At 47.6% G+C, this 22913-nt stretch overlaps 2 protein-coding genes across 3 annotated transcripts in view; one reads left to right on the top strand and one right to left on the bottom strand.

Moving 5' to 3' along the window:
• Positions 1–188: 188 nt before the first annotated feature.
• Positions 189–20797, bottom strand: RSPH10B (radial spoke head 10 homolog B). 2 transcript variants are annotated; one of them, XM_077274923.1, is made up of 19 exons: positions 20660–20797; positions 18743–18986; positions 18086–18161; positions 17934–18002; positions 16765–16938; positions 15392–15477; positions 14938–15058; positions 12499–12675; positions 11991–12132; positions 11378–11493; positions 9280–9469; positions 7561–7672; positions 6293–6372; positions 6065–6213; positions 4961–5068; positions 3132–3305; positions 2686–2779; positions 2160–2340; positions 189–593 (listed from the first exon to the last, which is right to left on the bottom strand). In XM_077274923.1, exons 2-19 carry the CDS (start codon positions 18973–18975, stop codon positions 371–373), a joined length of 2505 nt encoding a protein of 834 aa, XP_077131038.1. In that variant the 5' UTR covers positions 18976–18986; positions 20660–20797; the 3' UTR covers positions 189–370. The 2 variants fall into 2 exon arrangements, with proteins under 2 accessions (XP_077131038.1, XP_077131039.1); XM_077274924.1 differs by having other exon boundaries at positions 228–593; positions 7561–7669.
• The window catches only part of EIF2AK1 (eukaryotic translation initiation factor 2 alpha kinase 1), a 16510-nt gene continuing 14231 nt past the window's right edge, over positions 20635–22913 (top strand). Inside the window, exon 1 of the mRNA XM_077274925.1 lies at positions 20635–21093. Within this exon, the coding sequence (XP_077131040.1) occupies positions 20976–21093 (118 nt within the window). The 5' untranslated portion in view covers positions 20635–20975. The remainder of the gene's footprint in view (positions 21094–22913) is intronic.

Genomic DNA, 22913 nt, shown 5'->3' with positions numbered 1-22913 from the left:
TCGGTACACGCTGAAATCAATAGGTCTTCTGTGTATGGTCACGACGATCTATTCTGGGTCACAGATGAGACCTCCTTCAATTTAGAGTTATTTAGTTGCTTTTGGCCAGGACTTCAGCGTCCTATACCGTAATATACAATGCTCCTATATGTGATGAATATGCCACTTATTAATACTAGGAAAATTACAGCGGTTGCCAAACAATACTTTAATCACAGTCCCCCCAGCATTGATAAATGTATGAATCCCAGGGGTCTGACAGCAGAGACCCCAGCAAATCCAAGAAGGCCTCAGTATATGGAAGTGGTGCACAGCTTAGATGGTGGTCTGCCCCATCGCTGCCATTATACTTCATTTATCGGGGCTAGAACTATAGCTTCTTCTTCCTTTTTCCTGTGGCGGGAGTAACCTTAGCACCGGCGGTGGATGGGGGGACAGGGACGTCCTCCCTGGCTGTGTCGGGTTCTTGTCCGCTCTTTTTGTCATCGTCTTGGTCATCAGCTACCAGCACAGCCTCCAACATGGCAGTGGCCTTCTCTAACTCCATCCGTTCCCTCCTCTCGGCCTCCTCTTCTGCCTTCTGAGCTTTTACTCTTCAAAAATAAGAGGTAGAATGATATAGGGCTAATCCCAGGACACGTGGTAAATATCTGATTTTTGTTAACTGGGACACCCCCCCCCACCCCCCCCCAAAACCTTGGGTTCCGTGCCCCACCTGTGTGAATGGACCAATGGACCGGTAGTGCGCGTGTGTAGCCGATACCTCCACGGAAGCCGTAGTGCGCGTGCGTAGTTGTCTCCACGGGAGCAGTAGTGTGTGTGCGCATAGTTGTCTCCACGGGAGCGGTAGTGTGCGTACGTAGTTGTCTCCACGGGAGCGGTAGTGCGCGTGTGTAGTCTCCACGGGAGCGGTAGTGCGTAGATGTCTCCACGGGAGCGGTAGTGCGCATGCGTAGTTGTCTCCACGGGAGCAGTAGTGTGCGTGCGTAGTTGTCTCCACGGGAGCGGTAGTGCGCATGTGTAGCAGATACCTCCACAGGAGCGGTAGTGCGCGTGTGTAGTTGTCTCCACGGGAGCGGTAGTGCGTGTGCGTAGCAGATACCTCCACGGGAGCGGTAGTGCACGTGCGTAGCTGTCTCCACGGGAGCGGTAGTGTGCGTGCGTAGTTGTCTCCACGGGAGCGGTAGTGTGCGTGCGTAGTTGTCTCCACGGGAGCGGTGGTGTGCGTGCGTAGTTGTCTCCACGGGAGCGGTAGTGCGCGTGCGTAGTTGTCTCCACGGGAGCGGTAGTGCGCGTGCGTAGTTGTCTCCACGGGAGCGGTAGTGCGCGTGCGTAGCAGATACCTCCACGGGAGCGGTAGTGCGCATGCGTAGTTGTCTCCATGGGAGCGGTAGTGTGCGTGCGTAGTTGTCTCCACGGGAGCGGTAGTGTGCGTGCGTAGTTGTCTCCACGGGAGCGGTAGTGTGCGTGCGTAGCCGATACCTCCACAGGTGCGTTAGTGCGCGTGTGTAGTTGTCTCGAGGGGAGCGGTAGTGTGCGTGGGTAGCAGATACCTCCACGGGAGTGGTAGTGCTCGTGCGTCGCCGATACTTCCATGGGAGCGGTAATGCGCAAGTGTATCCATTACCTCCATGGGAACGGTAATGCGCTTGTGTGTGCTCTATGATGACCGTGAATTGACAGGTGTACTGCTGCGTCATTCACACAAGGGACACTATTTGAGTTATTCTGGTCAGCGGGGTTCCTTTGGTCACAACCCCTGATTGGCAGCTTCCTGTGTACAGTGTGCATAGTCAGCAAGCTGCCAATCAGTGGTGTGGGAGGAGTTAGAGATTTGCCTGACTGGCCTGCACATGAGATCTAGTCATCCAGTAATCATCTCCTGCTGATAAAATATTGATTGTATTAAAACTACAACACACAGCCTAGAAAGTGACACATCCTTGGGATCAGGCTATTGTGTCCTATATTATGGTGCTCTCAGATTAAATGGCAAAAACCTGCTGACAGATTCCCTTTAACCATGAGAACACCCTTTTTTACACTGGTAAATGACGGCCTACGAGAATGTTGCAGTAAACGTTGGGCGAAGCCCCAGCTCAGTGCATAGACCTAATGTACACGCAGAAAGCTGCCGTAGATACTCCGGTCTGGATTACCGTGCCTCCTCTTCCTCCCGGATCTGCAGTAAGCGGGCCTGCTCCTCCTGCCGCGCTCTGTTCTTTGGGATTTCTGCCTTTACTTGTTCTGCTTTTTCATAGGCCGGAAAGAAAACTTTCTGAAAAAAGGCATCGACCTGCCGGTACCATTTTCCTGTTCGCGTTCTCTTTTGGGTTGTCCCTGTAAAAAAAATAGAATGTAAAATTCTATCAATCTGGTGTCCTATAATCAACAATGGGCGAGACATGACCATTGTGTCACGTGTTATGTAAAGGACGCCTTGAACAAACAAAAGCCATAACCCCATGTAACATGCTGGAAGTCATTGCATGCAGACACCGTGTGCCAGAAGGAATAGCGCGGCGGCGTACACTAGTGGGGGTATACTGCCAACAAGTGGAGAGCTATAATTATTGCATGGCTCAGTTTTCTGCCACACACTCCATTCAAGAGAATAAAGAGCTGAGCTGTAATTCTCGGCAGCGGCGACTACACTGTCTACAGACCTGTGCAATATTCACTTACTTGGTGTATGGGATAGTAAACGTGGGCTGCGTTTATCCATGGTCTTCATGGCACTGATCGGTTCCTTCTCTTCTGTCCAACCATCAGACTTACTCTACAGTGATAGGAAAGTATAAGAATAGCCATATGGTGACTTCACAAGGAATTAATGGGGTTGACCTTAGATCAAAACTTCCCACCAGGGTCCCAAATCTGCTTGAATGGATGAGCGGTCGCGAATGTGAGCTGCAGCTGCACTGAGACGGCTGGCGACCATCAACCGCAGAGCTGGACCTTCGTCTCTGTCCATCCCATATAGTGTGACACATGATCGATCGATCGCCCCTTTATTCAAAAAGGGGGACCCGCTGTGATTGGCGGATATGTGATCTGTGTTTTGGGCCAAGTCTTCCCACATTACATGGCCTGTACTGGATAATACAGAATGGATGCGGAGTAGCTCTTACCGGCGTTAAAAGTCCTTCATGGTGGCTGCTAAGATCGGCGCTGGCGTTGCTATCTGATGCGGTGTCTGCCCTCTGCTCTCCTTGGTGAAGCTGATGGTTTGTCTCCTGTAGATCATCTGTGACGCGTGTAATGGCGCAGCCAATCAAAGCCTCCAAAAATTCCAGAAATGTCAGCTGCAATAAAACTTTTTTTTTTACTTTCAAGTAACTTCTCGGAATAAGAAATGAGAAATAACACATCTGACCATTATGACTTGTATACTGCATTTTCACCAGTTTTCCCTCTGCGGGTTCTATGTCTTAATTTTCAGTTGACTATGAGCTGGTGTGACCAAGATCGCTGATATGATTTCTGCCATTCTAGGCAGCACATAATACAGACGCGTGCTTTCAGCTCTTCATTCCTTCGCACACAGAAAAAAGCAGCAGCATGGAGGAAATTGCACAGGAGTACTAAGCAGCGTAGATGTGAATCCAGCGGCAAGTGAGGTAAAAGACTTATTAGAAATTTCAGTGTTACACACCTGTTTCGGCTTTAGGGCCAGGCTCTACTCAGTTCCACTATGGCCACTGCCCTTTGTTGTGCTCTATGTCAGGTCTTATAAGTCGACTGACATTCTCCCGTGCCATCACCTCACAAGGCCTTTTAAGCGGCACTTAGTCACACCCCTGTGTCTGAGTACTCAGTCAGTGTTGGCTTTTAGGGCTTGTTTCCACTTGCGAGAAACACGTCCGTGTTTCGCATGTGAAAACCAAGCTCTGGCGCCGGCACTCCAGAGAGGAGCGTGCGGCTGCATAGCAACACATGGAGCCGCATGCTCCGCTCCAAAGTGCCGGCGCCAGAGCTTGGTTTTCACATGCGAGACACGGACATGTTTCTCGCAAGTGGAAACAAGCCCTCAGTTGGTGTTTTTTTTGGATATTTTGTCATTATACAATAATACTCTTAAATCTCCTGTGATTTCTACAACTGGCATCTATTGCTCCTCAGAGCTGCTGCTTATCCCATCGTTTGCGATGAGCATCACAAACTGTAATAATGCTGACTATTCCCATTGCGCTCTCATCTCTGTGAAATCCTGTTTCTGCGTTTACTGCAACCCGTTGCTTTAGCTCATTTGTCTGCTGTATGCATTGCGATTTGCAATTGGTAGACTGTTCACATTACCTTGCAATCTGCATCTACTGCAATAGGCTTTTTAACCCATCGTTTGTAGTATGCATTACGAACTGTAATCCAACGATTGTTCACGTTATGCTGTAATCATCTCTGCAAAATTCCAGAGGTCTCTACAACCTTGTTCAGACCTCTCGTTTAACTCTTCACCTGCTCTCCAAGGTTTGTCTACACTGATGGCTTTATAGCTTCTGACGTGTCCTGCTCTGCTTACTTGCTGCCTAGCATAGCCCGTGGTGCTGTGCCATCAGCCTCACTCCGTGCGTGCACACTGACCTGCGACTTAGTGGATCCACCTTACCAGATGAGCCCTGGCACAGCACGATCTTTCTGTCTCCCTGTGTTTATTTTCTCTTTCCTCTGCTTCTCACTCCCCCCTCCCCTCTACATAGAGATTAATAGGAGGTGTAACCTGACGCCACAGTGAGCTGGAAGCCCGTCTTGTCAAAATTAAGCTGTTTTTCACAATGGATGGAAAGTTTAGGTAACAAGGGAGAGAAAAAGAAGCAGAATGCTCTGATTAAGATATATCACAAAGTTTCTTATAGTCGCTTGGACTATTGATTTATTCAAAATTTCTTGAAAGTACAGTTCCCCTTTAATGAGAGCACCTTGAACCCTAAAAGGTATCATCACACTTGGAAGGACTCACCTCTAGCTCTAGATTGATCTCATTTCCATCTCGCACACTTGGATCGTCCTCAGCTAAAATGTCCACTGTCTTCGTGACATTGAGGTCATCATTTAAAATTCTTAAATCCTATATGAGGACACAACGATTTTACATCACTGCGAGCCAATGAAATCTCCGTATTCCGGCACCGGCAGGGACCACTACTGGGTGCTAGATCAGATATTTCAGATTATTGGACACAGAAAATCTTAGTCCAAAAACCTGCAGTGAGGCTCCGCGAATGGCAAAACAAACCAAATAATTATTTATTCTGTGTAATAGGTGAAAAATACAAATCCATAAGATATCTCCACGTCCCCCTCACATTGAACATATGGTGCTAATTAATTATGGCTGAGAATAGAGAAAACTGATTAAAACAAGGGAATTAGAGAGAGAGCCAACACTTCAACCTCCATTGAAGTAGGGACCTCCTGCAGTGTCCAGGTAATTAGAGCAGAGAAATGCTTTGAGAAGAAGACAAGGAGTTTGAGACCCATATATTCAAGATGCAGAGAAGTGAAAAATCTAACACCTTCAGAGGTAAAAATACAAAGTGGTAACAGCATTGGGATCTGTGTGAGATCCCCGGCTGTTACCCTTGACAACTAGTGGCAGCGGTGGGATCTGCGTTCTCATACAGCGACGTCGACTAAATAAAAAAAGTATGGCTCTGGGAAAAACTCGGGGAAAAACAAAGCACAAAAATAAAAAAATGAAGGCACAAAAGGGGTAAATGTTGAATCTATTTTTCATAAAATATAATAATTTTTTTTTCTAATAATATAATAATCAGAAATATTGAAATTCTCATTTTGGCAAATGGGACTTATACTAGACTCGCATTTCCTGTTCTATACAGAACTTTTCAGCAGTATCATTATCATCACAGACATGATTATAATGACAGGTAACATTAGTAGGTTTACATCACGCCCGGTGTTTTTAATGGAGAGGAACTGAGGGTGGTCGAGTCTCCTTTGCCCACCTGGCACTACTCAACCCGCCATGATGTGCTCGCGGCAATCCCTAAAACTACAGTGTGAGATAAGTGATCCCAGGATATATTCATTTCATATTTACTCTCATCATCCAGATGAAATGTCTCATGGTCATGGTGGGCTCGAACGGAGAAGATGTGTTCTTCTTGCAGTAGGTCTTATAGATGTCCCAGCACTTATCAATGTAGGACATTACGTGTTCTGTCTTCTGTGCATCACTGAATAAGTGACCTGGATCGGTAGAGAAGGTGGGGTTAGATGTGGGCGATATCTAGAAGAAAAGTCTAAAGGGCAAGACTCCCAGACAGACCTTGTATAGTACCGGCGTACGGTGTGATATTCTGTGTCATGAGTCTGGAGAAGCAGTCAACCAGGGAGAGCTTCTTATCTCTGTAAGAGGAGAAATAAAAAGGTAAGGAATCGGCGTCCCTGAATACATGAACTTATGGCCCTACTAAGCATAGTTGACCGAGAGAAGACATCCATGTCCATATCTGACCTCCGTGGCCATATCGGACCTCCCCTCCGATGCCATATCGGATATCGGACCTCCGTGGCCATATCGGACCTCCCCTCCGTGGCCATATCGGACCTCCCCTCCGTGGCCATATCGGACCTCCCCTCCGTGGCCATATTGGATATCAGACCTCCGTGGCCATATCGGACTTCCGTGGCTATATCAGACCTCTGTGACCATATCGGACCTCCCCTCCGATGCCATATCGGACCTCCCCTCCGTGGCCATATCGGACCTCCCCTCCGTGGCCATATCGGACCTCCCCTCCGTGGCCATATCGGACCTCCCCTCCGTGGCCATATCGGACCTCCCCTCCGCGGCCATATCGGACCTCCCCTCCGTGGCCATATCGGATATCGGACCTCCGTGGCCATATCGGACTTCCGTGGCTATATCAGACCTCTGTGACCATATCGGACCTCCCCTCCGATGCCATATCGGACCTCCCCTCCGTGGCCATATCGGACCTCCCCTCCGTGGCCATATCGGATATCGGACCTCCGTGGCCATATCGGACCTCCCCTCCGTGGCCATATTGGATATCAGACCTCCGTGGCCATATCGGACCTCCCCTCCGATGCCATATCGGATATCGGACCTCCCCTTCGTGGCCATATCGGACCTCCCCTCCGTGGCCATATTGGATATCAGACCTCCGTGGCCATATCGGACTTCCGTGGCTATATCAGACCTCTGTGACCATATCGGATTTCCGTCACCATATTTTTGCCGAATTTCACGTGTGCTTTTGAGTGTGTTTTTTTTTTCTCTCCATTCATTGGAAATGGGCGAAAAACACTACAAAAACGCAGATTTGAAAAAACGCAATGATGATTCAAATGTGCAAGGAAAAAATAAGCAGCGTGTGCACGAGAGTTCAGAAACCTCATTCACTTTGCTGGTACCGTAAAACGTTGCATATTTCAGGGGAATAAAAAACGCAAGGTGTGAATAAGCCCTGAGTGTTTAGTGCACATGTGGGCACCGGATCCGGCAAGTTATTATGGTCCACAGTCCGGTCACAGCGCCACTCCATACTACAGTAAAGTGACACAACTTACGGACTGTCGGCACGGGTGATGTGGTACGCCAGGTAGATGAGGTTTGTCAGGAATGTCCGAAGTAGCATTGTACCATAGGGAGAGTGAACTTCTTCAGGGTCTGAGTTGTTTGCTGAAGACACAACATAGGCAATAAAGAATGAAAGACTACTAGTTATTGACTGCAGGAGACCACCACTCCGCTGCCTTCCCGTCCGCATCATATCCCTATTTAGTGGGATCTGCACAGTAACTAAGATATTATAAAACCTCCCTATGCTTAAAGCTTGCAAAATGTGTCGTTACTTACATGGGGGTTCTGGTAGCCACTTGGATACGCACGGGCACAGGTGTTTTGATTTTTAATATCAAAACAGAATAACGGTCATTGTCCTTTATAAACTTTACAGCTCAAAAAATTTAAATAGTCCTTTCTTTAGCACAAATGAATAACAAAACAGTCCTTTCTCTGGATAAGGCAAAGTAAATCAAAAGGTCTCACCACCTTACCTAGACACTTGTCTACTCTAGCAAAGACTGTCCACCATGAATGGTCATTCTCCAGCTCCAACACACCACACCCTGTTGAGCTAACTCAGCTGCCTGTTATTAGGCCTGTTAGACCCAAATGGGAGTATGGGAGTGACCTTTCCCACCCAGGCTCTTCTTGGCGCTCCTAAATCCAGGACCCAAAAATCCAGTCAAAGTATAAACCATCTGCCATTCAGGACCTAACCTCCTGCTTTCTTACACTTAGCTTAGCAGAAATCATACAACCATACAGGGGAACATCAACCAATATGAACTATTTGCCCCTTCCTTTTATCGTTAGTCAAAAGAAGAGGTCTTATATCCCTATAACTATTATAGGGGCTGTCCGGGTTCAGTAACCCATTTCAATACACCCTATTAGGCATAGAGGAAAGTTCTCTGTTCAGTATTCTCACCTCTCGGCCGAGAGAATCGTCTCCTCAGGACCTACCATGACAAAGACATCCCATTAGTTTGAATAAGCGCTGTGTAATGCTTATTTTGACCTGTGGTGGCGCTGAAGAGAAAGTGAAATGTACTCTCAGCAGGGGGAGACTTTTTGATCAATTGTCAAGGGACCGTTCTAACAAAAAGGCAAAGAATTGATGAATCCTGCCAACAAATATCTAATCTCTGCGGAAGGTTAGAGCTAAGTTTCCTAAGACTATGTTCACTTGAGATTTCCTATAGATGATATTACAATTTCCCATTCCAACTCAATAAGTAATACTCTGTTCACGTAGCTTTTGTGAGCTACATTTAGGTTCCCCATGGGGCCCCATTCACCTGATGAATAAGGCTGGGGGTAGAGGGTGACTTTGACCTCGTCACAGGTTGCATGGCCAAAGATCATGGCAACGTAACGCAGGTGAATGGAGTGGCAACGCAGCCCGTAGGGTACTGCGACCGCCTTATGTATAATCTCCAATATTTTTAGTTACAGGGCTTATACAGAATTAAAAACACAAAACATGGTACCTGTCTACCAGATACAATGTCTCACCTGCCCATGGGTATTGCAGCTTAACTTCATTGAAGGTAATATGGCTGAACCGCAATACCGCACACAACCAGTGGACAAGTGTGGCGCTGTTTTCAGAAGGAAGAAGCAAAACTTTTCTAACAATCCTTTTAACCAATCCTATAATAGTGAAAAATGATCCTTATTATCCCTATTAAGTTTTTTTCGAATAATGGCTGATTAATGACCTGCCAAAATACGATCCATGTCACAAAGTGTTAAGCCGTAGTGATGAAACCTGCAGTCTTTCAGAAATCTCCAAAACTGTAGTCTTGTCATAAGAAAGGCGTTATCGAAGCAGTTGTCGTTGCCCAGGCTGCTGTAGGACTTGTAGGTCTTCCGCAGCATTGACAGGTTACGGAGTATGCCGTACTCCACCTACGTATAAAGAAAAATTGGATTACGATTGAACTGATCCTGCCAAATGGTCACTAGTTCCAGTCTTAGAAGGAACGACTTCTGGTTTGATGGTGGCAGTGACATCAATCATTTGCATAAAAAATCGTGGAAAGTCATGAACCAGTGGAAATCTATCACTAATGAGACAGCAATCCTACCACTTAGTGAAAAATAATATCAGCTGGTTCAACTGATAGCCTATGAAAAGGTGCCACACAAGAAACATCTCATGATGGGTAAAACCCATGAGCAGTCTCAATACCTTCACAACCTTATTGTTGCAAAACATACTGATGGCATTGGTTACAGAAGAATTCCTAAACTTGCGAAGGTTCCAGTGAGCACTGTATGGCTTTTTGAGGCTAGAATCCAGAAATGGAAAGAACATAATTTCACCATAAATAAGCCACGAGCAGGTGGTCACCGCAAGATTTCATACACAGGAGTGAAAAGAGTTATCAGAAGAGTTGTCCAAGAGTTAAGGACGACCTGTGGAGAACTACAGAAAGATCTGGAATCTCCAGGTACAATTGTTTCAAAGGAAACAATAAGTAATGAACTCAACCTCCATGGTCTGTATGCAGGCTCACCATGCAAGACTCCATTGCTGAACAAAAAACATGTTCAAGCGCGTTTAAAGTGTGCTCAACAACATTTAGATAAGCCTGTGAAATACTGGGAGCATATAGTCTGGTCAGATGACACCAAATTTGAACTCTTTGGATGCCATAATACAACCATGTTTGGAGGCCAAAAGGCATTGCATTATCACCCCAAAACACCATACCTACAGTGAGGTTTAGAGGTGGAAACATCATGGTGTGAAGCTATTTCTCAGCATAGGGCACTGGCTAACTTTGTATAGTTGAAAAAAGCATGAGTGGACAAATGGACAGAGACTTTCTTGATAAAAATCTGTTATCTACCAGGATGATGAAGATGAAACAAGGGTGGACATTTCAGCAAGACAATGATCTCGACCACACAGCCAAGGAAACTTAATTGGATGGGCCATTCTAGCAAATTTATTTTCTTTCTCTGAAACCAATCACCGGACCTGAATACAAGAGAAAATGTATGGAAGGAACTTAAAGCTCAGTGTTCATAGCTGGAGCCAACAGAACCTTAAGGATGTGGAGAGTGTTTGTGTGGAAGAATGGGCCAAAATCACACCTGAGCAATGCCTGCGACTAGTTTCTCTATACAGGAGGCGTCTTGAAGCTGTCATCACCATCAAAGGCTTTTGTACAAAATATTAAATAAATTTCAGTAAGTGTGTTCAATACTTTTCCCCAGGAGTCATTTCTCATGATTACACATAACTTAATCTATAGATATCTATGTTTGATTTCTTTGCCTGTATGAATTGGATGGGTTGTCACCGACATCTGGTGAGAATTTGATGTCAATAGCACTTTTAGAAATATATTTCCTTAGAAAAATGGTGACGTGTTCAATTCTTATTTCACCATATATATATTCGCTGTATATATATATATATATATATATATATATATATATATATATATATATATATATATATATATGTATGTATATTGTAAGATGGTAGTTGGACACATTATTGCGTTATTGAAGGAAGATATGTATCACAGAGGTGATTATCCTCAGTGATGTAAGCCTGGGAGCAAGCTCCAGGACATATAGAGCTGAGAGTGTTGGCATGGGCCGGGTTCAAGAGCTGTCCGAGAACTGGGTGGGACTGGCTGCTGACATATCCCCACCCTGGGGTGTGTTAGAACGGATATAGGGAAGTCCAGTTGTATGATTAGTGCACAGTGAGTGGAGGTAAGAAGGTCTCCTTTGTGATAGCTCCATAAAACGTGCTCACAATATCAGAAACGAACAGACCTTCATAAAAACACTGACCTGTTTCTGTTCCTCAGATCGATCATCCTCCGGGACGGTGTTCAGCAGTGATGCTATATCAAGTTCAATATAGGATCCTGATAAACTGGGAATCCCGCAGATCACAGTGGAGTTTTCTGCCACAAACCCCCCACCCCAAAAAAAAAAAAAATAGTTTTAGACCTCAGTAATTTACCATTAGACTGACCACATTTCCTTGTGCAAAGCAAATATTCTTGATCTTTTGGTTCTAAATTTCAAAATTACACTTTGTTTTTTACATTCATATTTCTATGCTGTTGGGATAAGTTCGCACGTAGCAGACTTCTTCTGCCTTGGATGCTGTTGCAAACTCCACATGAAGACTCCACCCCACAAACACGAGGCATGTCTGAATGCACCATATAAGTCTGAATGCACCATATGTCTATGGATTTGTGGATACCACACGGTGGTGGGAGATAATCTGCATTTATTACATTGGGAAACCTCTGTTATTTATTAGCTGGGCCAGAGGAGCTGATGCTTGTTTTCTGTATACCCTTATAGGGATTGACTCATATAGTCTACCCCTGTCCTATAGTAGGGCTGCCTTCTCTCTGGGGGTCCCGGCTCCTCCGACCCGTTTTCTTACCTCCACATATAGGACTCCGGGTACGAATACCACTCAGATCTGGGGTATTCACTCTGTCATACTGGAAATTTGGGTGTTCTGCAATCTGATCTTCCACAAATTCACCAATATAAATTCTTCCATTTTTAAAGATAAATTTACCCTGGTAACAAAAATAAAAAATATTAATACCGTAAACCGCTACACTATTGTACACTACAGGGGGGGATTTATAAATGTGGCATTAAAAAGGTCACATATTTTGAAGCAAAAATTGCAACTTTTGCCCCTTTTCCGCCGCCTTTGACGCTCTTCTAACATTTTTGTGGGGCTTTAAAGGAGTGTGGTGTAAGGCCACCTGGGGAGGACAATGGGTACAATTCTTTGGAGACGCTAATTGTTGTTTTGTTTTTTTTTTAATGGGGTAAGTTGCATAAAACACAATAAAAAAATTAAAAAATAAATAATAAAATATAAGTAATAATATAATAATAATAAATAATAATTAAAAAATGAAATCCCTATTCACCGGTCCATGCTTTTTGTTGTTTCTCCACTGTCCGTCGTACATGGCTCCATTTGCATAGTAGTACCGGCCTTGTCCATGGCGTGCACCGCTGACAAAGTTCCCAATATATTCATTTCTTAAGGCGTACTGTGATCCCGCTACTCTCTTTAGGAACCAAGTGTGAGTCCCGGCACCATTCTGTGTAAAAAATAAAATAAAAAAAACCTGCGGTAAAAATGACAGATGTGGTCCAGCCATATAGTAAGTTCATGCACGGAGCATCACTGATCTGTGGTGAAGGTGTAACAGCCTCCGCTTTCCCTTTAATTGCACAGTTTCGCTCACTAGTTGCACAAGTTAAACAGGATCTGTCAGCGCTCCTGACATCTAGGAAACGCATTCTCACTAAACAAAGTCATGGATCTTACAAAACTGCTTCAAAAACTTTTGGAAAACTCTTTAAAATTTATTTATATGGGAAATCAGCTTTGCTATTCATATGGGAAGTTTAATTTCCTTTTTTTTTTTTTGTTTCCTAAAAAAAGGGGTTGAATAACGCCTGGTTGGGAAAAGTGCAGGTCACTTCTTTTAAGCAGATCCTGAAGGAAACCCCTTCAAAAACGAGGCACTGTCCAATCAAAAAGCTGCAAAAAAGAAAAAAAACTTCCAAAACTGGTACAGGAAACGAAAAACTGAAAACCGAGTGTGAACCAGTGAAGCCGCAGCCTGCGCATTTCATGGCTTCGCACTGCTGAGGTCTGATTCCACTGAGCCAGTGCGAGACTTCGAGCATGGACGTCGTAGAGATGTCATCTGCTTCCATCCAGATAGAAGAGGCGGTTTATGAAGAGATCGGGGTGGCGCTGATAGCAATCTGGGTTCGCCTATTGGACCGGACCACACAATTTACATTCAGCGCGGGACATATATAGGGCTTCTAAGCCAAAAACTGGTGACAATACCTTTGCCTGGCCAACACCAAAATAAGTCCCAGTAAATACACAGGACTATGCATTAATTTGTCAGCTATACCACCCACATTGCAAGCACAGCGCCACCCAGCGACAGAAGTGGAAACAGAGGACGCAAACACCAACACAGTTGTCATATAGAGTAGAAAATGTACTACACTATTCCATACAGTGAAAGAAATATGGTATTATGACCCATAACAGGCTGGCGTATGACAAGAGGACACTCCAACTGTTCAGACAGCTGCCCATGGGAAGCTGTATAGATGAAACACCTAGCTCTAAAGGGGGAGTCATACGTTATATACTAGAGATAGGACCATCCCAATTGGGTACACCTTGTCGTGGTGGGATGGGTACACCTTTTCGTGGTAGGATGGCTACACCTTGTCGTAATGGGATGGGTACACCTTGTCATGGTGGGATGAGTACACCTTGTCGTGGTGGGATGGCTACACCTTGTCGTAATGGGATGGGCGCACCTTGTTGTGGTAGGATGGGTACACCTTCTCGTGGTAGGATGGCTACACCTTGTCGTGGTGGGATGAGTACACCTTGTCGTGGTGGGATGGGCACACCTTGTCGTGGTGAAATGGCTACACCTTGTCGTAGTGGTTTGGATACAACTGGTCGTGGTGGGATGAGTACACATTGTCGTGGTGAAATGGGCACACCTTGTTGTGGTGGGTTGAGCAGACTTTGTCGTGGTGGAATGGGCACACCTTGTCGCGGTGGGTTGGGCACACCTTGTCGTGGTGGGATAGGCACAACTTGTCGCGGTGGGATGGCTACACCTTGTCGTAGTGGCTTGGATACACCTTGTCGTGGTGGGATGGGTATACCTTGTGGTGGGTTGGGTACACCCTGTCGTGGTGGGATGGGCACACCTTGTCGTGGTGGGATGGGCCCACCTTGTCGTGGTGGGTTGGGTACACGTTGTCGTGGTGGGATGGGCACACCTTGTTATGGTGGGATGGGCACACCTTGTCGTGATGGGATGGGCACACCTAGTCATGGTGGGATGGGCACACCTAGTCATGGTGGGTAGGGTACACCTTGTTGTGGTGGGATGGGTACACCTTGTCATGGTGGGATGGGTACACCTTGTCGTGGTGGGATGGGCACACCTTGCTGTGGTGGGTTGGGTACACCTTGTCGTGGTGGGATGGGCACACCTTGTTATGGTGGGATGGGTACACCTTGCTGTGGTGGGTTGGGTGCACCTTGTCGTGGTGGGATGGGCACACCTTGTTATGGTGGGATGGGCACACCTTGCTGTGGTGGGTTGGGTGCACCTTGTCGTGGTGGGATGGCTTTTATGCGTTTTTGATCAAAATAGCGTTAACTAAATACCTGATGACATTTACATGTTCTGTTACTATTTACTTTCTACAGGGTATGTGCTCCTTTTGTTTTTATCGTAGATCTTGTAAGGTAATGACGTGTTCTAAGCAATGGTGAATAAAAATATAAACAAGAATGACAGTACCTGTACGCCATGCTCCCACTGACCCATATACTCCTCATTGGAGGACAGCCACCTCATCCTTCCCTCTCCATGGAACTTGTCATTTTTCCACTGTCCTTCATAAATGTTACCAGACGGAAACCTAAAAAAATTGCAAACAGACACATTACAGACCATTGTAATAAAGGAGTGTTCTAGAACTGAAATATTGATGGCGTCTCCTATCAGGTCGTAGGGGATCAGCTGATTGGTGGGGTGGTGGCACCCTGTCGGGACAGTGCACATCTCCATACATCAGGTCCAAATGGCGGCAACACCAGGAACAGACCCCCCAATCGCTACAACCTCTATTCTCGGGTCCCCAATATGTTACACCAGTCCTTGGAAAGCTAACCAATATGTCCCCCATTACAAAATCCTCAGAGGTGGTCAGCTATCCCAGTAACCCAGCATACTGGCAAGTCCGGGCACCCACCTCTGCACCCCCCATCCCTCCTTCCGGTTGTGCTTCCAGTCGCCTTCATACCATGACGTTCCTTCAGTATCGTAATAAATGGCGCCCTGCAATAATAAACCATCAGAGATAACATGGGACCACATTAACCCTTTCACGACCCGGCGATTTTCCGTCTTTGTTTTTCGTCTTTGTTTTTTGCTCCCCCTCTTCCAATAACTTTTTTATTTTTCCATCCATGTAGCCGTATGAGGGATTGTTTTTCATTTTATCATGTGATGGAAAGTGGGGAAAAAGATTCCAAGTGCGTTGGAATTTTTTTATTTTTTTTTTAAAGTGCAATTTCATATTTTTTTTTATTTATTTATTTACCATGTTCTCTATATGGTAAAACTGACCCGGCACTATGATTCTCCAGGTCTGTACGATTATGTAGATACCAAACATTTATAGTTGTTTTTTTTTATATATGAGTGGTGAAGAAAATTTGGAAAATTGTAAAAAAAAAAAAAAAAATTTGCTCATGACGCCATTTTCTGGGATCCGTAACGTTTAAATTTTTCGGGATCTGGGGCCGGGGTGAGGGCTTATTTTGTGCCCCCTGAGCTGTCATTTTTACTGACCTCACATGTAAAGCGCCATGGAATAAATGGCACTATAATAATAAATAATAATAATAAATATCATTTTAGGTTAGCTGCGATGTTTTCAGCGCTTGTTATTGCAATACTATGACGGCCAAAACCACCCCAAAAAAATGTTGGCGTTTTGATTTTTTTCCTTGTTATACCATTTACCAATCGGATTAATTTTATATTTTAATTGACTGGACTTTTATTAACGCAGCGATATCAAATATATTAATTTTTATTTATTTTTTTTTTACTGATTTTTTTATGGGGGTGATTAGACTTTTATTTTTTTCATACTTTTAAAAACTTTTTTTTTTCTACTTTTCACTGTATTTATTAGTCCCCTTAAGGGACTTGAAGCTGCAATCGTATCGTCTGATCCCTTGTCTATCAGCCCTGCCATATACAGCTAAAATCACAGTCTCCTATGAACGTCAGCTAAACGCTGGCTTTCACAGAAGGATCGTCACGACAAGCGTGAAGGTCTTTAGAAGACTTCTGTCTGTCATGGCAACTCATCGGCGCTCCACTATCACGGCACGGGCGAACAGAATGACATGCCCCCCTGTCGGCGGGCAAAGTTCCACTTGGTTAGAGGCACATGATGGCTGAATAATTCAGCCATCATCTGCCAGGAAATATGCAGGCTCATCGTGTGAGCCCGCATCAAAATCAGGGACACGAAACATGACGTTTATTTACGTCATATGTCGTGAATGGGGCAAAAACCTTACTAAAGCATAACTCACATTCACAAGTTACCTTTCCATGACGCTCGCCCATGTGCCACTCTCCTGCATACGAAACCAGCTGATCACTGGAAACATGGACTCCGGTGCCGTGCCTAATCGCCTTGTACACTTGTCCTTCATAGCGGCTGCCATTGGGCCAAGTATAGACGCCATGCCCCATTGGGAAGTTCATGAAGAATTCTCCCTAAAAATATGGCAGGGGGTGCAAAAAAAAGAAAGAGAACTTGTATGCCCAGGATGGCAGATATTACAGTATCTCATCCACACGCTGTGGCGCAGAATGTCATTGAGACCCCCAGTATGTGTGTATCAGAGCTGCTCCTGCTCCGGTGGGCCCACCCCATCCACATATTACACAGAGGGCCGTTTATCAGAGACATGGGATATGTATGGCCGCCTTCCCCTGGTGATCACCACTGATCTTTGAGGCCTAGAGAAGTGGGGATAAGGCGAGTGCAATATACATACATCCAGTCACATGCCGACTAGACATGTCAATACAAGTGACTTGAGTGAGGCCGGACAAGTCTAGTTGGAATGTAGCCAGACAAGTCTAGTTGGAATGTGGCCGGACAAGTCTAGTTGGAATGTGGCCGGACAAGTCTAGTTGGAATGTGGCCGGACAAGTCTAGTTGGAATGTGGCCGGACAAGTCTAGTTGGAATGTGGCTGGACAAGTCTAGTTGGAATATGGCCGGACAAGTCTAGTTGGAATGTGGCCGGACAAGGCTAGTTGGAATGTGGCAGGACAAGTCTAGTTGGAATGTGGCCGGACAAGTCTAGTTGGAATGTGGCCGGACAAGTCTAGTTGGAATGTGGCAGGACAAGTCTAGTTGGAATGTGGCAGGACAAGTCTAGTTGGAATGTGGCAGGACAAGTCTAGTTGGAATGTGGCCGGACAAGTCTAGTTGGAATGTGGCCGGACAAGTCTAGTTGGAATGTGACCGGACAAGTCTAGTTGGAATGTGACCGGACAAGTCTAGTTGGAATGTGGCAGGACAAGTCTAGTTCGAATGTGGCCGGAAGTATGCACATCTCTCCGGTGGTGACTCCGGCCCTGGAAAATCCTAGCAGTGCGCACTGTGCATACTGTGAGGATTCTCAAGTCTGCAGTCACAGCCTGGACTCACCCTTTAATGTTACCATTAGATCCAATAGGATAGGAATAGTTCTCCATTACCTCATATTTCAGCCCATCTGTCCAGGTGTATACCCCTCTGCCATGCATAAGACCCTCCGAAAACATTCCCTAGAAATAAAGAATGTTAAATATGAAAGTCATGGTCATTTTGCTTCTTTTTTAGCCATTGAGTTAAGTGGGGAGGAACTCACTCTGTATGTGTTCCCATCCTTATAGTAAGCGGCACCTTCTCCTTCATACAAACCGTTCACCAGGTCGCCTTCATATCTGGAAAATAAGACACAAAGCAGGAGAATGGACAAGGGGATTGACTGTCAAGAAAAAGAAGGACACCCTTGTAAAAAAAGTGATTGTACAAACCAGGCGACCACTTTTCTAACTAAAGAAAATGAAGGCATTTACACTGCTGGACTTGTACAGGTGTACACTGCGAGCTCCAGAATGAGTCAACTGAGAATAAGTCAGTGAGCCCATTCTGATGGGGAGTTTTTATCTCTTTTTTTTTCTCAGCTCCTCCTTGCTGATTTATGACCACATCAAAGTTCAGCTCATAAATCATAACAGAGGGGTTTATGAAAAGATACTTCTCCACTCCTGGCTGACCGGTATTAACCTATGCAGTGCTGTATCATTGCACTAAAAATGTAAAAGTGGATGTCACAGTCTCAGCGTAAGTCTGCGAGGGTCTGAGCGACGCCCTACACATAGAGCCCACAGGTCCCAAATGTGGCCACGTGACCCCGCAGCAGACCGGAGCGATGCTGGAAACGGCAGAAGACGGCAGCAGGGAAGAATTGAATACAATATTTACAAGATGGAGGAATAAAAAAGAAGAAGAACGAACTTACTTCTCGACAATCAGTTGTGCCAGGACCGGATCCTCGTAGACCTCGGCTGTGGGGATTGGGGCAGGAGGTGCTTCCTCTGCGGGGGGCTCATCGTCACTCTGCTTTATGGGTGGGGGAGCCTGTTCTTCTGTCGGGGTGACAGATATAGAAGACATCTTGGAACCGGCTTCTTCCGCGGCTTCCACTGTTAGCTTCTCCGACTTCTTGCCATCTTTTTTCTTAATTTTACCCATAGCCGTCGCCACTGTAACATGAATGGTGAGAGCATCATCCGTCCTCCGCCAGTTCAGGTCTATGATAGTCCGGGGGAGATGCTGCCGGCTACAGCGCTTTTCTTGTTGCAGCACCAGATCTGTTACTGTGCCATCAAAGAGCAGGGGGAGGTGTGTGGAGGGGGTCGGGGGGAGGTGTGTGGAGGGGGTCGGGGGGAGGTGTGTGGAGGGGGTCGGGGGGAGGTGTGGGTGGGCATGGGGAAGGTGTGTGGAGGGCGTGGGTTGTGTGGAGGGCGTGGGGGAGATGTGTGGAGGGGGTCGGGGGAAGGTGTGTGGAGGGCATGGGGAAGGTGTGTGGAGGGCGTGGGTTGTGTGGAGGGCGTGGGGGAGATGTGTGGAGGGGGTCGGGGGGAGGTGTGTGGAGGGGGTCGGGGGGAGGTGTGTGGAGGGGGTCGGGGGGAGGTGTGGGTGGGCATGGGGAAGGTGTGTGGAGGGCGTGGGTTGTGTGGAGGGCGTGGGGGAGATGTGTGGAGGGGGTCGGGGGAAGGTGTGTGGAGGGCATGGGGGAGGTGTGTGGAGGGGGTCGGGGGAAGGTGTGTGGGGGGCACGGGGTAGGTGTGTGGAGGGAGTCGGGGGAAGGTGTGTGGAGGGGCGTGGGGGGAGGTGTGCGGAGGGGAGAAAGGATGCATATGGAGTCGGGAGGTATGTAGAGGGGCGAGGGGGAGGTGTGTGGAGGGGCCGGGGGTGGTGTGGGGAGGGGGCCGAGGGAGGTGTGTGGAGGGGGCCAAGGGAGGTGTGTGGAGGGGCTGGGGGAGGTGTGCGGGGGGGAGAAAGGAGGTGTGCGGAGGGGCAAGGGGGGACATGGGTTGTGTGGAGGGCGTGGGGGAGGTGTGTGGAGGGGCGAGGGGGAGGTGCGATGAACTTCATTTATGACTGATTCCTTTAAGCACAGGCTCAGAGACAGCGGTGCGGATATAATCACGCCAACATGGCTTCTGCGCCATACAGTACAGGCGTCAGCTGTCTTATACAGCTGGCACTGGGATCATCCAACCACTGGGATCCAACCACTGGGATCAGAGTTGGCTGATTGCAGCAGTTTAACCCCTTAGATGCCGCTGTCAGTAGTGACAGTACTGGAGCCCCGGATGTCGGCCATGTTTGCCTGTGGCACAGGATGTCAGTCATGTTACCATACTCTGCATTATTACAGTAGTGCGCGGCGTCGTACAAGTGATCTCAGCCTCACGTCCTCTATGTGGAGGGAACCAATAAATATTTTTTTTAAGAAAAAAAAAACTATAAGTTCACCTCGCTGCCGGTTATAGTTATGTTCAAAAACATAAAATCTAAAACAAATACACAAATCACATATTTGGTGTCGCCGCGAGCGGAACGGTCTGATCTAACTGAATATTCTATTCCTTATCCCATAGTGAACAGGTTTTCAATGTCACTTTTCCAGAATAAAAAAAGATGAGAAAGTCATAAATATTTATGATAAAACCGACAGCGCGCCCCGAAAACAATCTCCAGCCCTGGAGAGGTGAGGAGGAAAATCAAAAGCGACAAGAGCCCAGAAAAGAACCACAGGAGCCGCCGTGCACACAGCTGACACACATCAGGTCATGGGTATGGACTTCCCCTTTAAATGCGCCATTTGCATCTCGTCCCTCTCCTGACCACACACCGCCCCCTCTGTTACCTCAATAATGGAGCGATCCTCCAGGTGCAGCAAGAGCCCAGCGACCTCCTACAGATGCTTGGAAACAGCGGCAGGTTAAGCGTCCAGTCTCCTAGGCAACGTGTAACCACGTGATGCGTTTCAACCAATAGCATTCGGAGCCGCCATACTGTGATTGGCACACAGTTGCTCTAGACTAGAATGTAGCCTACTTCTGGTTCGGGTGACGCCCACTTCCGGTAGTTTGGGGGCCAGTCTAGCTCTCTGCTGTCGGCGTTCTCTATGGTGCATGGCTGGAGCCGGGGTGGGATTATTATAGTCACTCCGTGTCGCGGAGATGTGGAGCCCCATGTCTGACAGCCCGGGACCCCCGGTCACCAGTCACGTGGTCATGAAGAAGGGGGGCGGGAGCCCCGTGTTTGATTACCCGGATGATTCTGAGCTGGAGCTGGACGGTGAGTGACGTGTAGTGCGGTCCGGGGGGCGGCAGCTGCTGCAGGGGGCTGACAGATGGCGGAGCTGCTGACACATACGGGACCAGTGGGTGACCCGGCCGGATGGATCCCAGTACAGTGATATGGAGTGACACCTGCTTTATAGTAATGTACAGACCCTGAGAAATCAGCCACATGCAGATGAGCTTGGGAGAGCATTGGGGGCGTGTCTATTGAAGACTAGTGCCTGGACACGCCTTGGGTGCGCATACAGGCTAATTTGCATATGGTTTCATAGTCCTAAGACATCGGATCACTGCAAAACGGGATTTGTTATTGTTCATGGAACTCTCCGGCCACAGCTTCACTAGTAAGATCCTCCTCACTGGTTCACTGTGAACTGGAGGTGGGACTATCCCTTTAAGGAACTTCACTGTAGCTGGAACCAGTGGGGAATGTTTTAGAAGAATAAAAGGGGCGCTCTTGTGAGTCGTCAGGTCATGTCATTAAATGGACGTCACGTTGTCGGGGCACGTTGTTGGGTGGGCGGCAGGTCGTCGGGTCACGTTGTCGGATGGGCGGCAGGTTGCGGGGCACGTTGTCGGATGGGCGGCAGGTTGTCGGATGGGCGGCAGGTTGTCGGGTCACGTTGTCGGGTCACGTTGTCGGATGGGCGGCAGGTCGTCGGGTCACGTAGTCGGATGGGTGGCAGGTTGCGGGGCACGTTGTCGGATGGGCGGCAGGTCGTCCGGTCACGTTGTCGGATGGGCGGCAGGTCGTCGGGTCATGTTGTTGGATGGGCGGCAGGTCGTCGGGTCACGTTGTGGGATGGGGCGGCAGGTCGTCGGGTCATGTTGTCGGATGGGCGGCAGGTCGTCGGGTCATGTTGTTGGATGGGCGGCAGGTCGTCGGGTCACGTTGTGGGATGGGCGGCAGGTCGTCGGGTCACGTTGTCGAATGGGACGGCAGGTCGTCGGGTCACGTTGTCGGATGGTGCGGCAGGTCGTCCGGTCACGTTGTTGGATGGGGCGGCAGGTCGTCGGGTCAGGTTGTCGGATGGGCGGCAGGTTGCGGGGCACGTTGTCGGATGGGCGGCAGGTCGTCGGGGCACGTCATTAGTGGGTCCGTCTCTCTGCCTCTTGGTCTATAGCTTGGTGGGACCTGCTGCCATTATATCTGGGTGACGGGGGCTTCTGTGTTTACATGTGACCCCGTGGTCCTGTCTGTAATGTAAGATAATGGGGCGGCTGCCGCTCAGTCTGGAGGTTTCCCAGCTGATATCCTGTCACACATCCAGAAGTACAGGGGAATAAATCTCCATGTTACGGGGCGTCTCCTGCCTCGCCCTCCCCTCTCTCGCCCGCTTGCCACCAGCTGATAACCGCTATCTCCGGGCAGAGCGCGCTGATTGTCTAGTATTGGGATCAGCCCCTTCGGCACGTAGAGAGGTTGGGAGTGAATACGAGGTCACGGAGAGTACGGCAATGGCAGATGACAGCGGATCCTGCTGTATGTGGGCGATAGATTACCGATCCGGCTCCTCGGGGTCAGTGGTGACTGACAGCCGAGACCTCCGCAGTGGGGGACTCTCGTCTGACCGCTGGACTCCTATTCTGCAACCGTAGGATGGATTGCAAAAAAAGTAGAGGAAGTATTGGTGTCTCATTACAAGGGGTGGGAATATTGGGCAATTATGGTCTGTATTGTAAAAACCTGTTCCCCAGGAGGCTGATGGGGGCGCTCTAATATCAGGACTGGTTACCCCGCCGTGTTATCTGCAGGGTCATGTGTACTTTTACTCTGGGCCTTCTTCATATGTTCTCAGTGTTTGCTTTCCCATA

The sequence above is a fragment of the Ranitomeya variabilis genome, chromosome 7 (genome assembly GCF_051348905.1).
Source record: "Ranitomeya variabilis isolate aRanVar5 chromosome 7, aRanVar5.hap1, whole genome shotgun sequence".
In the NCBI taxonomy this organism is placed as follows: Eukaryota; Metazoa; Chordata; class Amphibia; order Anura; family Dendrobatidae; genus Ranitomeya; species Ranitomeya variabilis.
The sequence above is the reverse complement of the archived record's forward strand: the minus strand, read 5'-3'. Positions and strand labels throughout refer to the sequence as shown.

Coding starts and splice junctions, on each gene's coding strand:
- RSPH10B (XM_077274923.1), bottom strand. CDS start 18,975: ATGGGTAAAATTAAGAAAAAAGATGGCAAGAAGTCGGAGAAGCTAACA. Junction 12,133..12,498: donor ACAACAAAAAGCATGGACCG/GTGAATAGGGAT, acceptor TTTTGTTACCAG/GGTAAATTTATCTTTAAAAA. Junction 6,373..7,560: donor ATCACCCGTGCCGACAGTCC/GTAAGTTGTGTC, acceptor CTCCTCTTACAG/AGATAAGAAGCTCTCCCTGG.